The sequence below is a fragment of the Oncorhynchus nerka genome, linkage group LG4, assembly GCF_034236695.1.
Source record: "Oncorhynchus nerka isolate Pitt River linkage group LG4, Oner_Uvic_2.0, whole genome shotgun sequence".
Taxonomy (NCBI): Eukaryota; Metazoa; Chordata; class Actinopteri; order Salmoniformes; family Salmonidae; genus Oncorhynchus; species Oncorhynchus nerka.
This window is the reverse complement of record NC_088399.1, coordinates 45,516,915-45,533,507: the sequence shown is the minus strand read 5'-3', so window position 1 is coordinate 45,533,507 and position 16,593 is coordinate 45,516,915. Positions and strand designations below refer to the sequence as shown.

The 16,593-nt window shown below is 39.0% G+C and overlaps 1 protein-coding gene across 2 annotated transcripts in view; it reads left to right on the top strand.

Annotated features, from left to right (window-relative positions):
• The window catches only part of LOC115128162 (potassium/sodium hyperpolarization-activated cyclic nucleotide-gated channel 1-like), a 45,410-nt gene that overhangs the window by 23,372 nt on the left and 5,445 nt on the right, over positions 1-16,593 (top strand). For both annotated transcript variants that reach the window (XM_065017585.1, XM_065017584.1), the window contains exon 4: positions 198-362. In XM_065017585.1, coding sequence (XP_064873657.1) covers positions 198-362 — 165 coding nt within the window. The remainder of the gene's footprint in view (positions 1-197; positions 363-16,593) is intronic.

Below are 16,593 nucleotides of genomic sequence, written 5' to 3'. Positions count from 1 at the left end.
ATCCAGTAGTAATTAAAGAAATATAAGATACCCACAGACCCATGGTCTTCTTGCACAATAAAACTGCAGGAGTGTTCGAAAGTGTGGGTATCTATCTTTCTTTCATGAGCAAACAGAAACAGTGCATTATTTCAGTGACATCAAAAAGTAAGAATTGAGCTTATTGTCTAATTGTGCATATTGTATTTTCTCTACAGAGATTTGTCTGCTGACGAAGGGGAGACGCACGGCCAGCGTTCGTGCCGACACTTACTGCCGTCTCTTCTCCCTCTCTGTGGATCACTTCAACGAGGTGTTGGAGGAGTACCCCATGATGCGCCGTGCCTTTGAGACTGTAGCCATCGACCGCCTGGACCGCATCGGTAAGACCATGACCACACCTTGCTGTTGATACTGTACTGTGTTGGGTTGGTGCCCTGTCATGCCCTGCCTGTGCTGTGTCATGTGTATCTATCTGTTTTTATCGTGTTTGCCCTCCGTCACAGCACTGTGTCCATCGCAATGCATGACTTGTAAGCTGCACTATCTTTGTTCTTTCTTTCCTCCTCTCTTTCCATCAAGTTATCTTAATTTTACAAACAAATTACATTGGTAACATAGATTGTTTTCAAAATGAAGTCAAAGTCCAATTGTGTTAATAAATGATAGTCAGTGGCAATGCATTTCACTGACTATCCGGTAGGGTGTCAGATCTGTCCCAGATCCGTCCCTTCTTTGGTTTTGTGTTGACCCCCAACTGGAACCCCTTCCGGCGATTGGACGGAAGCTAGAATGCATTTGCATGTGCCTCCGTATTCATTCACCTGCACACCTAGGTATGAGCTGCACCCTGACCCCATCCCTAGGCCAAGGCCAGCCAGGGCAGCCAAAGACTGGCTGATCCGGGCACGTGAGACCATGGAGGAAGTTAGCCAGCTTGACCAGGCTTTTCCAGGCACGGCTTGTACACATGATATGATGCCACTTAGCTTCTTGGGACCCAAGGGTTGCAAAATTCGTGAAACTTTCCACAAAATTCCCCGGTTTTCCAGAAATCCCAGATGGGATATTCCTGGATTCAGGAGGGAATATGCAGCAAATATGGGAATCCTCCAACCTGGATTTCTGGAAAAACTTTTGTGGAAAGTTACCAGATTGTTGCAACCCTAGATTCAAGCATTTTCCTTTCTAAGAGCAACATAGACAAACTTGGCCATTATTAGTGACCATTTAACTAAAGTCATAAAGAACGATAATCAATAAATCTGAAACATAATTATTATAATGATGGAAAAAAGGGCCACATGTATGTAATGCAACCAGGGCATCTATTTGTTTTTAATACTGTTTTTTTTCTAAGTAACTTTTCCATTTTAAAGTATAATTGTTTTAAATTAATTTGCTCATAATGTAGTATATTTCTACTATGTCCAAATTTGGGAAATATTATGATATAATCTGGTCTAGCTGTTTCTCCTCAATTGAGTGCTTTATAACTAAAAATATTATGGGATAAACTTGCCTGCAAAACTCACATTTCAACATGGCCACACAGAGTACAAAGCATATAGCATCTAATGCTTGTAGAATATTGCACTAGTCACTACCGTTCAAAAGTTTGGGGTCACTCAGAAATGTCCTTGTTTTTGTTTTGTAAAGAAAAGCACATTTTCTGTCCCTTAAAATAACATCAATTTGATCAGAAATACAGTGTAGACATTGTTTTTCTTTGCAACTCTGCCTAGAAGACCAGCATCCCGGAGTCGCCTCTTTAATGTTGATGTTGAGACTGGTGTTTTGAGGATACTATTTAATGAAGGTGCCAGTTGAGGACTTGTGAGGAGTTTGTTTCTCAGAAGAAAGGTCTTTGTTTCTGGCCATTTTGAACCTGTGATCGAAACCACTAATGCTGATGCTCCAGATGCTCAACTAGTCTAAAGAAGGCCAGTTTTATTGCTTCTTCAATCAGAATTGCAGTTTTCAGCTGTGCTAGCATAATTGCAAAAGGTTTTTCTAATGGTCAATTAGCCTTTTAAAATTATAAACTTGGATTAGCTAACACAACGTGCCATTGGAACACAGAAGTGATGGTTGCTGATAATGGGTCTCTGTACGCCAAGAGTGGTTCCTCCTTTAAAAGTTGCGAGCTTACACCACGGGACTTAGAGGTACGTCACGGCTTCATTGCTCCAGACTACCACAAGGGGGAGTTAGAGCACTTATTTTGCATTTGTGCCCCAAGGCTTTTATATGACCAATCATATCGAGTGATTCTAATGACGAATTTGACGTGGGCCAGCAGTCCCTGGTGACTTCAACAAAGATGGCTGACAAAACATTACGGGAAGCAAGTGTATGTAGTTATAACGTCATAACGAGTCAAGCTAAAAAAAATACAATTGAGAGGAATATGTTAGTTAATGTAGAGACAAACGATTGTGCATATGTTTTTGTCATAAAGTTAATTTACGAAAATCGTTATTTATCAAGTTTTTTTCAGCCATATCCAATACCAGGTGTATCAAACTCATTCATTATAGCAAGCAGAGAACAGTTTTCGAACCCTCAACATTCTAGCCCGAAGTCCAGCACACTATCGACTGTGCCCAAATGTATTAACTGGGGTTGAGGCCGATTGTGGCTAAAAACACTTTATCAATTGGAATCTTTAACGTGGAAAGGGAAAAAAGTATTATTATTCGTTTTTCACAAGCGTAGCAGGATGGGCTATTAGCTGAACAATAGACTATTCAACCTTTACTAAAGAATTTTCTAACAGCTGAGCTAGGTGTGAACCCCCCTCCCCAACTTGAGCTAGGTGTGAAACCCACTCCTCCCGAACTTGCAACAAATAATTTTCAGGACTATCTCGAAAAAGCAGCGGAAATGCGCAAAATAGGTTTCGAAGAAGAGGCTATTCTCCACAATGTGTGGATGAAGCTCTTAATTTGGCATTGGGGAAAACAAGACATGAATTGCTACAAAGAAGACCTGCTAAAACTAAAGAACACTCTGTAATGTTCACAACTACATATACTCGCGAAAAGTGGGAGATGCGGTCAAGAAACACTGGCATGTTTTATTTCCAAGATAAATTTGTCCATGCCAACTGCCAGCCACAAAAGAAAATCATCCAGAATGTTTTTAGATTTTCTCCCTCCAGACATTATTTCCTAAAGATCTTAATTATGAAATGCCTATGTATGTTATGTTGTAAATTTGAACATGAATTATGCCCCTATTTCAGATTACACTGACGTTTTTCTTACACTACCCAATGATTTATGAAAACTTGCTTGGTAGGTCGATGTCCTCATTGTGTTTTTACAGACCTGTTTAATATGTTTTATGTACACACTTTATTTGAATATTTATGATATGCATATTGTTATATTTGGTAGCATTTATTTGTTTTCCTTCGCCTCCAACTCCTTTCGATGCGTGGAACGGATGTGGGTGTGGCTAGGTGTAGGGTGCTAATTTAAAACACTCACAAAAGCTCTGAGGAAGGCCGTGAGGCCGATACATAAGGCTTATTAAAGATCAGTGACACGATCAAGCGCAGTGCGCGGGTTTCTTCCTCTTTTCCTCATCTTATCCGGCTGTTGCCATGCACCAGCAAAAAAGATAGCTCAGATGTGCAAGTGCCTTTTGAAATTGTCTTTACAAACAACAAGAGGGCTTAATTGGAGTCTATTTCTTCAGAACCTAGACCTATATAAAATAACTTAACTGGCTGAGGTAGGCTATGAGGCTTAACAGCCTAATAGAAGTAGGATTTCTTTTATTAGGCCTACTTACAATTGCAACTGGTCAAAAATGTAGCATCCTACATTAAAACAATCATTTAAATAAAAAAGTCTGCATGTTCGAAGTTAAACAATGTAACTAATAATTAAAAGCGCACATTTGTAAATCCCGAACTCTAGAAGTAATTGGAAAGGTAGAAACAAATTATGTGTGACATTGTGGTTACAATAAAGAATGTAGCCCATAATGCAAATGATTCCTATTAGCAGGACAATAGCCTTTTTACAGCCCGGCTACTGTTGTGAAAATAGCTCAACTTGCAATGTATTCGATGCTTAAGTATTCTAAAGTGTTACATTTCTAACTCAAAACAGCATTTCTTCATCAAATTTTATGCTTTTGTCAATCTTCTTGATATTCTTCCTTTTTTTCTTCAAATTTTTCCAATTTTGAGCAAATTGCTCAAGGGCCACGGTTGATTCATCTGTGAAGATGACGTAATTGAATGTCTCGCCAGCTTTGATCCATGCCTGGGCCTGCAGGACGCAAAGTTCTTTGTTTGTCAGACGAATCATTGGGTCAAAACTACAGAACAGTACAAAACAAGTGAACACACATGGTTAATGTTCTGAGAATTAAATATATATACACTGCTCAAAAAAATAAAGGGGAACACTTAAACAACACAATGTAACTCCAAGTCAATCACACTTCTGTGAAATCGAACTGTCCACTTAGGAAACAACACTGATTGACAATAAATGTCACATGCTGTTGTGCAAATGGAATAGTCAACAGGTGGAAATTATAGGCAATTAGCAAGTAACCCCCAATAAAGGAGTGGTTCTGCAGGTGGGGACCACACTTCTCAGTTCCTATGCTTCCTGGCTGATGTTTTGGTCACTTTTGAATGCTGGCGGTGCTTTCACTCTAGTGGTAGCATGAAACAGAGTCTACCTCCAGCAGGCCACAAATGTGCATGTGTCTGCTCAAATGGTCAGAAACAGACTCCATGAGGATGGTATGAGGGCCCGACGTCCACAGGTGGGGGTTGTGCTTTTACAGCCCAACACTGTGTCGGACGTTTGGCATTTGCCAGAGAACACCAAGATTGGCAAATCCGCCACTGGCGCCCTGTGCTCTTCACAGATGAAAGCAGGTTCACACTGAGCACATGTGACAGACGTGACAGTCTGGAGACGCCGTGGAGAACGTTCTGCTGCCTGCAACATCCTCCAGCATGACCGGTTTGGCGGTGGGTCAGTCATGGTGTGGGGTGGTATTTCTTTGGGGGGCCGCAGAGCCCTCCATGTGCTCGCTAGAGGTAGCCTGACTGCCATTAGGTACCGAGATGAGATCCTCAGACCCCTTGTGAGACCATATGCTGGTGCGGTTGGCCCTGGGTTCCTACTAATGCAAGACAATGCTAGACCTCATGTGGCTGGAGTGTCAGCAGTTCCTGCAAGAGGAAGGCATTGATGCTATGGATTGGCCCGCCCGTTCCCCAGACCTGAATCCAATAGAGCACATCTGGGACATCATGTCTCGCTCCATCCACCAACGCCACGTTGCACCACAGACTGTCCAAGAGTTGGCGGATGCTTTTGTCCAGGTCTGGGAGGAGATCCCTCAGGAGACCATCCGCCACCTCATCAGGAGCATGCCCAGGCGTTGTAGGGAGGTCATACAGGAACGTGGAGGCCACACACACTACTGAGCCTCATTTTGACTTGTTTTAAGGACATTACATCAATGTTGGATCAGCCTGTAGTGTGGTTTTCCACTTTAATTTTGAGTGTGACTCCAAATCCAGACCTCCATGGGTTGATACATTTGATTTCCATTGATTATTTTTGTGTGATTTTGTTGTCAGCACATTCAACTGTGTAAAGAAAAAAGTATTTAATAAGAATATTTCATTCATTCAGATCTAGGATGTGTTATCTTAGTGTTCCCTTTTTGAGCATGATGCCCGCAGATTACAGATTGCCTTTGCCGATCGACTCACTCATTAGTGAGTCAATGGCTTGAATAGTCATTGACTCACTCACGCGTTGAAAAGGAACGAGATGGAGTCGCAATCCATGTCAGGCCACCTCTGGAACTCCACCTCCAACAGGCAGAGTCAACAGGCAGAATGTCACCCTGACATTTTCATTCTTCTTCTGACAACAACACTTGACCAACTGCTCACCAGGCACAGCAAGGGCCGCCCGGAACATTATGCTATTCAAAGGATGTGTAACCGAAGAGAGATACCATGAATGGGCACAGAATACATAGCCTTCCCACTGTGGCCGTCTATTTCAGCTCCGTTTCGCACTGCCCTGAGACCAGCATGAAGAAACGAACATCTTCAAATATTTCATGATATTCTTAAGATATGTGATGACTGAATATAAGCAAGTGATGTCTGCTAAATAATCAAGTTAGGTTTCTCGAGAAATAAATAATTCTGAATAACTGGCTTTATTTACAAATCAGTGAGAATGTCTCACCCCAATATAAAGAATTGCCTTTTTCTCACTAACTCTAGGTTAAAACCTCTTGAGGATAGGGGAGACACTAGCGTCTCAACTGGCCAATTGCCAGGGGAAATACAAAGCGCCAGATTAAAATAAAATGCTATAAAATTCAAACGTTCATTAAATCACACATGTAAGATACTCAATTAAAGCTACGCTCGTTGTGAATCCAGCCAACATGTCAGATTTTAAAAATGCTTTTCGGTGAAAGCATAAGAAGCTATTATCTGATAGCCTGCACCCATCTGCACCAGCAGTAAACAAAGGAGCTATAGCATAGCAGGCGCTACACAAAATGCTGAAATAAAATATAAAATATACATTACCTTTGACTGGCTTCTTTTGTTGGCACTCCAATATGTCTCATAAACATCACAATTGGTCCTTTTGTTCGATTAATTCCGTCTATATATAGCGTGGTTGATCCAGAAAAAGACAGCTTACAAAAATGCAATGTCACTATAAAATATTTTAAAAGTTGCCTATAAACTTTGCAAAAATATTTCAAACTACTTTTGTAATACAACGTTAGGTATTTTTAAACGTTAATAATCGATCAAATTGTAGACTGGGCAATCTGTATTCAATATAGGAACGAAAACAAACCAGCACTGCTGTTAACGTCTTGTGCAACTCATAAATTGTCCCCAGTTCCGAGTTGGCCTACTTCTTCATAGAACAAAGGAATAACCTCAAACATATTCCAAAGACTGGCGACATCGTGTGGAAGCGGTAGGAACTGAAAATGGGTTCCTATTAAATATCCAATGGCAATATAGTAAACAGAGAGGGGGGAAAAAAAGATCTGAACAGTTAGTCCTTGGGGTTTTGCCTGCTACATAAGTTCTGATATACTCACAGACATGTTATACTCACAGACATGATTCAAACAGTTTTAGAAACTTCAGAGTGTTTTCTATCCAATATTAATAATAATATGCATATATTAGCAATCTAAGACAGAGTAGGATGCAGTTCACTATGGGCACGCAATTCATCCAAAGTGAAAATGCTGCCCCCTATCCCTAACAGGGATATAGAGTCCTCCAATCCTCTAAATGTAATTATTGATGGAGAGTCAAATCATTACATTTTAAATGTCTTAGATAAACGGTTAAAAATGGTGTAGGTCTTATTTATTTAAAGAGCATATTGAACTATTTTAGCACTCTTTCTGCTGCTCTGAGACTAGCATGACACAGGGATTATTTAGCTAAAAAGCCCAGTACTATACTGCCGGACATCATGCTGTAAAGCCCCATATTTTCCATTCCATCCTAACAGAGGGTTTTTTGTTTTTCAAAACCCCATAATATTAATCAAATTAGTTAATCAAGTACCAGTCAAAAGTTTGGACACACCTACTCATTCAAGGATTTTTCTATATTTTTACGATTTTCTACATTCTGAATAATAGTGAAGACATCACAATTATAAAATAACACATATGGAATCAGTTAAGAAAAAAATCCTATTTACCAGGACAGCCTTCTCCTTCCTCCCAAATGGGGGACCCCGGTCTCCTGCGTGCCCCACATTCTGTAGTACCGACATGGCCTGCTCTTTGTTATGTAAGGAATTAGGCACTTTCCCACGTTAACTACAGTATCTATTGTAGATTGTAAAATCAACCCCATATACTATGTTATTACAAAAAATATTTAAAATTCTCTGCTAATGCCAATACGTAATACTATCAAATGCTTCTCAAAGATGCCCTCTGGTGGTCAAACTAGCAAAAACTTGTCAGAGAATTAAATGACAGAATGCTGCGGCAGCACGCAAGGTGTGCCACAGTATGACGCAGCTTTTAATGGAGGAACCGCTGTATGTAGATATTCCATTAAAAAAGGAGCCATTTCCAGCTACAATAGTCATTTACAACATTAACAATATCTACACTGTATTTCTGATCAATTTAATGTTATTTTAATGGACAAAAAATGTGCTTTTCTTTCAAAAACAAGGACATTTCTAAGTGACCCCAAACTTTTCAACGGTTAGTGTAAGTAATGCATCCGTATTGAAAAGGCACCTCTTTCATATTGTATGTACTGTACGGACTCTTTGTCCTAAGACGGCCATTATATGTTTCCACATAAAGTATCTATTAGGACAAAATATAGCAAATATCTTGGTAAACAATACTTTATTATGTTCCCAAGTGCCTTTGTCAGGTTTTAGATTTTAACAGAAGTACAAAGTTAACTGATGTTGTATGCAATAATATTCTTTATAGAGAGCACATTTTGCGTCTCTCAACTGCAGTTTCTGCATTGAGAGGCTTTATTTTGAAGTGAGGTTGGTAGGGATGTTGGAATGTTTTGCTTCTCCATGAGAGTCTTAAGTTCATATTGTACAAATACTTTATTTTGCCCCCATTTATTCCCTAGCCCTCGAATTTCCACTTTCTTGAAGGATGTTAAGGTAGACTTGGGCCCATCTAGCCTTGTTTTAATCTTTGACAAGCATATATCTTAACAAAACTTATATAGATTCCTTAAAATAAAAATGAGCTATTTCAAACATTAAATTTGAATATAATTGTTTTAATAAATCAGAAACAATATTTGAAGAGATTATTTTAAAATAAAGCATTAAAATAAATAAAGCATGTACCATTACCGAAATAAAATAGGAATTGGGTAGTAGTGGTTGGGAATATGTATCATCCTAAAGTATGCTGAGGGCTAGAGACTTATTAAAATAAGCTATTAAGCAAAAACTCAGGGACATTTGTATAAATTGCATTGACAAATATTTGATATACAACAGCAGAACATTATTGTGAATTTGATCTATAACAAATCTCACAAAATTACACTTGACAATATTCTCAGGCACTTTATCATTCAATCTACAACTGCAGTGCCTTTGGAAAGTATTCAGAACCCTTGACCTTTTCCACATTTCGTTAGGTTACAGCCTTATTATAAAATTGATGAAAATTTTCTTCCCTCAAATCTACACACAATACCCCATAATGAAAAAACAATAACTGGTTTGTAGAAATTAAATAATACATTTACATAAGTATTCAGATCCTTTACTCATTACTTTTTTAAGCACCTTTGGCAGCATTACATTCTTGAGTCTTCTTGGGTATGACGCTACACGATTGGCACACTTGTATTTGGGGAGTTTCTCCCATTCTTCTGTGGAGATTGTTTCAAGCTCTGTCAGGTTGGATGGGGAGCGTTGCTATACAGCTATTTTCAGGTCTCTCCAGAGATGTTCGATCGGGTACAAGTCCGGGCTCTGGCTGGGCCACTCAAGGACATTCAGAGACTTGTGCCGAAGCCACTTGTGTGTTGGCTTGGCTGTGTGCTTAGGGTCATTGTCCTGTTGGAAGGGGAACCTTCGCCCCAGTCTGAAGTCCTGAGCACTCTGGAGCAGGTTTTCATTAAGCATCTCTCTATACTTTTCTCCATTCATCTTTAACTCTATCCTGACTAGTCTCCCAGTCCCCGCCACTGAAAAACATCCCCACAGCAGGATGCTGCCACCACCATGCTTGGCGTTCAGGCCAAAGAGTACAATCTTGGTTTGATCGGACCAGAGAATCTTGTTTCTCTTGGTCTGAGAGTCTTTAGTTGCCTTTTGGCAAACTCCAAGTGGGCTGTCATGTGCCTTTTACTGAAGAGTGGCTTCCGTCTGGCCACTCTACCATAAACCCTATTTGGTGGCGTGCTGCAGAGATGGTTATCCTTCTGGAAGTTTCTCCCATCTCCACAGAGGATCTCTAGAGCTCTGTCAAAGTGACCATCGGGTTCTTGGTCACCTCCCTGACCAAGGCACTTCTCCCCCGATTGCTCAGTTTGGCCGGGTGGCCAGCTCTAGGAAGAGTCTTGGTGGTTCCAAACGTCTTCCATTTAGGAACAATGGAAGAACTGTGTTCTTGGGGACCTTCCCCAGATCTGTGCTTTGACACAATCCTGTCTTGGAGCTCTACGGACAATTCCTTCGACTTCATGGCTTGGATTTTGCTCTGACATGCACTGTCAACTGTGGGACCTTATATAGACAGGTGTGTGCCTTTCCAAATCATGTCCAATCAGTTGAATTTACCACAGGTGGACTTCAATCAAGTTGTAGAAACATCTCAAGGATGATCAATGGAAACAGGATACACCGGAGCTCATTTTCGAGTTTCGTAGCAAAAGGTCTGAGTTCTTATGTAAATAAGGAATTTGTTTTTAATGAATCTGCAAAGGTTTCTAAAGACCTGTTTTCACTTTGTCATTATGGGGTATTGGGTGTAGATTATTGAGGAATTTGTTTTATTTAATACATTTTAGAATAAGGCTGTAATGTAACAAAATGTGGAAAAAGTCAAGGGGCTGGAATACTTTCCGAAGGCACTGTATAATCAAAAAGGGGCGGTATGATTGGAGTGGAGTTTTTGTATAGGCACCCAGTGTCTTTTAAAATAACAAATTCTGTGAGAAGATTTTTATAAAATCAATTTTAATTTGCAGAACGATAGTGTGCAAATGTCTAAAACCTGGATTAAGCCTGTGGTTTGTATTTATTTTCTGTTTGTTTTTTCTTCTTTCTTATTTGTAAATTGATTTTAAATTGTTATGTTTGTTTGTGTGACTCAGGCATGTTGATATTGAATTTATTTGCATCCCAAGTATTGGCTCAACATTGCAATATTATTATGACAGGCAAGTCGGCGTCAATCGATAAAACATGATGTCATGATTGGGATATGCAATTCAGATCGAATTAATAGTCCATAGGGCCTATACGATATGGTCATACTACCATTTACTGGTCATATGAATCAATCCTCCCATATCTTTAAACATCTGGCTATAGTACTGTACATCAATTCCATTGCCCTGTAGATTCTGAGTGTGTGTTTACTACCCTCTGAAACGTATGCCCCTTTGACCTCTGTGGTGGTCGTGATTTACATTTGCCCTTTTCACCAAAGATTAAAATAACACTTCTCCTAAATCAGGAAGTGTTATGGAATAAATCCGTTCATTTGGACTTTTAAAAAAGGGTGTTTTGTCTCATACAAGGGAAAATACAATGTCATGATCAGTGCTGGATGTCCCGTTTATATATGGACTGCATTTTGCTAAGTGCTTATCTGGTTGGTTCTTTAACAAAAAAATACCATGCATTGTAACAAATAACATGTTGCACAATTCATTGTATCTCTATCTAAAAATGATTTGACCAGGAGTTCCTCTTGAGATGAGCACATCTCGTTGTCAAGAGTGTCCTGGCCGACGAATAGGCAGCAGGTAAATGCTTTATTACAACTACAATATTCGCACATCCAGGTAAAATGACCCAGAGGGACGCTAAAATGGATCCGAACTCAAATACATCTTCCAGAACATGAACTCACAAAGTTACATTAATTCACAAAGTTACATTAATTCCTTCCTCCATTGAAAAGAAACCTGAAGTAGGTGTAACATATTTTTGTTTTGAACATACAGGCTGATAAAGTAGTAATTTGACAGAGGTAACTAAAACAAAGGAATATTGATCAAATATAGCATGTACTGTTTCTGTACGCATTTTCATTATCCTGACCATTAGATGTTATAGGATTGACTACAGTATTTGTTCACATCTGACATTTGTTCACAAATTATTACATTTCCTTAGATTAGAAAGTACTTGGATAGTATCAATGCAACTGTACACATATTGTTGAGTAAAGGAATCCATTTTCATCCAGTTCTTTAATGTTTTTAGTTATTTCAGAATTATTAGAGTTTTTGGGGGGGGAAAAAATGTTGAGAAAACAATTAGAAAACAAAAAAATTGAGATGTTAACTGATCATTTTATTTTTTTCAGTACAACAGTTAGAGAGACAGGGCTGAAAACCTAAGCAGCTTAATGCCCTTCCTATTTTTTGAGTTTGGGCTGACGTCATAGCAAGCAACCACCTGGTGAGGTGCTTGAGCTCTGTGTACTACAGCATTGGTACCACTGTTCCGCCCCGTCAGTAATTACCATAGGTTGGGACAAACCTGCACAGACTGGTCGGTTAGATAACGAATCAAATGCATGAATTCCAAATTAAAAATGGTCTCTTTATTGATTAAAGCCACAGTCAAATTAAAGTTAATGTGCTTTAATCTACAGGCCTAGGTGGCAAAGTCATTTTTAAAATGGGATGCGACAGGAATGTTCCGTATGTTTTTGAATAAACTAAAGTTTGTTACTCATGATAACTCATCAATCAGTGAAAGGTTTTGGATACATTTTTATATTCAAAAGTAGTTCAAGTTTGACAGCAGTTTCTTTCCTTTGTTTGTCATTATAACCAACATCAGTGTTTTTTGTTGTTTTTATTGTTGTTCTCGTGGTTATTTCTGTTTAACCACCTTTTTGTTTCAGTTTTTTTTATTTTCTATTTCTTTATTGGTGTAGTATTTATTTTCCCCAGCGCACTGACATAATGGATTGACAGTTATCACCATGCCATTAGTTCAACCCTTACAAACAGCAAAATACAAAAATGCTTTGTGAAACAGCTACTGAAATAGCTGATTACCCATTTCCGTGTATATTTCGGTGCATTTTAGTTCGTTTCATGTTTAAAGACAATAAATATTCATCATAAACACTAGTACTATCCTTTCACCAAAAAGGAAACCAAGTACAGTATGTTGAAAGAAAACAACAGTGCCTTCGGAAAGTATTCAGACCCCTTGACATGTTCTATATTTTGTTACATTACAGCCTTATTCTAAAATGGATTAAATAAATACAAATATCACAGCAATCTACACACAATACCCCATAATGACAAAGAGAAAACAACCTATTTACATACATTTTCAGAACCTTTGCTATGAGTCAAAATTGAGCACAGTTGTATCCTGTTTCCATTTGTCATCCTTGAGATGTTTCTACAACTTGGAGTCCACTTGCGTTAAATTCAATTGATTGGATATGATTTGGAAAGGCACATACCTGTCTATATAAGGTTCAATTGTCGGTAGAGCTCCGAGACAGGATTGTGTCGAGGCACATATCTGGGTCAGGGTACCAAAACATTTCTGCAGCATTAAAGGTCCCTAGGAACACAATGGCCTCCATCATCCTTAAATGGAAAAAGTTTAGAACCCCCAAGACTCTTCTTAGAGCTGGTCGCCCGATAAACCCGATGGTCACTCTGACAGAGCTCCAGAGTTCCTCTGTGGAGATGGGACAACCTTCTAGAAGGACAACCATCTCTGCAGCACTCCACCAATCAGGCCTTTGTGGTAGAGTGGCCATACGGAAACCACTCTTCAGTAAAAGGCTAACCCTAACCTCTTGGAGTTTTCCAAAAGGCACCTAAAGACTCTCAGACTATGAGAAACAAGATTATATTAGGATTAAATCAGGATGACCCCAGAGCCAACGAGATATGCCATATCCCGGGTTGATGACATAAAATCCTGCGACTATTTAAACATTTGAAATGGTTTCAAAACAAATGTCCTTGTTAAACTTTGACACAAAGTAGTCTGTGATAAATAGCACAATATTTTTCAAGTGCAGTCGCAAACCATCAAGCGCCATATGAACAGGGTTGGGGAGTAACGGAAACTGTAAACTTTTGAAAAATTATGATTACTTTGATTACTTTTAAATTCAGAAAGGATGTTTGTTCCACTTGAGTGTGTCTGACCACAAGTCAGAGACCACTATGATGATGGATTGCGGTAAAAGAGCAGGAATAGGCTTTTGTAGGCTACAGTCTAAGCTATGTCTTCCAAAGGTGCGACTGCTGTCGGCATCCGAAGATTATCCAACTTGAATAAACACTTGGAGGTAAGGATGACAGCAGTGGTGTAGTCTACGGCCATAGAGATATCACTTACTATTGATATCTACATAGCACATTGATGTGAATCACACTGCTGCTCTCTCATTTAGCTATTTGTGTCTTACGGATTGTGGTTGTTGTGGATGGCTGTTCAGAAATCTAAATGTGTATTTGAACCCAATAATGGTTGAATTCAAGAAGTTTAAGCTGCCTATCAATCATTGTTTTTGAAACCAGTGGACAGCACTCTTGCAAAAATGTACGCTCTTGCATCAGCTGCATAGTGCGGATCCCAGCCTATGAAATAAAAGTGGGGCTTTTATCGCTCAATTTAATTCATGCTGATAAAAAATAAATCCATAGGCCTAATGGACACATGCTCAAACTCATACACTTTTGATCGACTTAAAGGGCCAATCTGTAGTTGCTACATCCATTTTCAGATATATTCTAATCATGTTATTACACAGTTGAAGTTGGAAGTTTACATACACCTTAGCCAAATACATTAAACTCTGTTTTTCACATTTCCTGACATTTAATCCTAATAACAAATTCCCAGTTTTAGGTCAGTTAGAATCACCACTTTATTTTAAGAATGTGAAATGTCGGAATAATAGTAGAGAGAATGATTTATTTCAGCTTTTACAACATTAACAATGTCTACACTGTATTTCTGATCAATTTGATGTTATTTTCATTAACAAAAGTGCTTTTAAAGCAAGGACATTTCCAAGTGACCCCAAACTTTTGAACGGTAGTGTATTTACAGTGGGTATAGAAAGCCACCACCTCCTTTCAAAATGTTCACCTTTTGTTGCCTTACAGCCTGAAATGAACACACATAAAATCAGACTTTTTCCAAGCTTTAGTTAGGCACAGTATTCTACACTATCCAAGTTTTAAAAATATTAAAATAAATGTGACAATTTATTACAATTAAAACTGTAAAATACCCTATTTGGATAAGTGAACACCCCCCTGAGTTAATACTTGTTGGAACCACCTTTTGCTTGAATTACAGCCATGAGTCTCTTTGAATACTTTTCTGCTAACTTTGCACATCTGGACTTTGTAATATTTGCACATTCTACCTTTCAGAATTGTTCAAGCTAAGTCAAAATGCATGGTGACCGCTCACTCTTCAAGTCATTCCACAGATTCTGGATGGGATTTAGGTCGGGGCTCTGACAAGGCCACTCAAGGACATTCACCTTCTTGTCCTTCAGCCACTGTACAATTGCTTTAGCGGTGCTTTGGGTCATTGTCATGTTGAAATGTGAACCATCTTCCCATTTTCAACTTCCTGGCATAGGCCTGCAGGTTCTACTCAAGAATCTGTCGGCATCTTGCACTGTCCATTATATCCTGACAAGCGCTCCAGTCCCTGCTGACGAGAAACACCCCTACAAAAGGATGCTGCCACCGTCATGCTTTACTGTAGGCATTGTGTTCTTTAGGTGGAAAGACGTATTGGGTTTTCGCCAGACACATCGTTTTGCGTTCAGGTCAAAAGGTTCAGTTTTGGTCTAATTTGACCACAGCACCTTTTGCCACTTGGCCTCGGAATCTACAAATGTGCTTTTTGGCAAAGCTCAAACGAGAATTGATGTGGCTTTTTTTGAGGAGCGTTTTTTTTCTTTCCACCCTCCCATAGAGGCCAGATTTGTGGAGTGCTTGTGATATTGTGGTCAAATGCACACATTGACCAGTCTTTGCCATAAAGGCCTCTAGCTCCATCAAAGTTGCCATTGGCTTCGTGGAAGCCTCTCTGATCAGTCTTCTCCTTGCCCGGTCATCCAGTTTGGAGGACGGCCTGATCTATGCAGGGTCTGGGTGGTGCCATACGCCTTCCACTTCATAACAATGGTCTTAATTGTGCTCCGAGGGATAGACAAATCTTTTAATATCCATCCCCTGACTTGTGCCTTTCCACAACTTTATTTCATAGATCTTTTGAAAGTACCTTTCGGCCCATAGTGGATTCTTTGCTTTGAATTGTACTACTAAGCAGTGGAGTCCTCTATGAACAACTGCTTTTATTCTGAACTAATCAAAGTCACTACAATTGATCACAATTTGAAGCCAATTAGCTTGGTCTGTGATCTGGAAGGTGGTAAATGTACAATTGCAATTCTAAGGGGGGTGTTCAGTTATCCAAATAGGGTATTTCACTATTTTACATGTAATTAATTTTAGGATTTAAAAAAATAATAATAATCTCACTTGGATATTGTGTGTTACTGTGTGTAAATAAAGCTGGAAAAAGTATAATTTTATGTGTTTTCATTTCAGTCTGTAAGGCAACAAAATGTGAACATTTTGAAAGGGGGTGGTGACTTTCTATATTCATTGTATTTTGTATTTTAAAAATGTTTTATAACGTCATGTCACTAACTTAAACTGTCATTAAACAAATATGTTACAGTAGTGGGGACCTATAGTTTTTAGAATGTGTTGAAATATATTTAATAGTGGTGGTTGAATCCTTACAGTGTATTCTACAGTTTATAGCCAACTGTTGTACAACTGAATGTGTAGTTAAA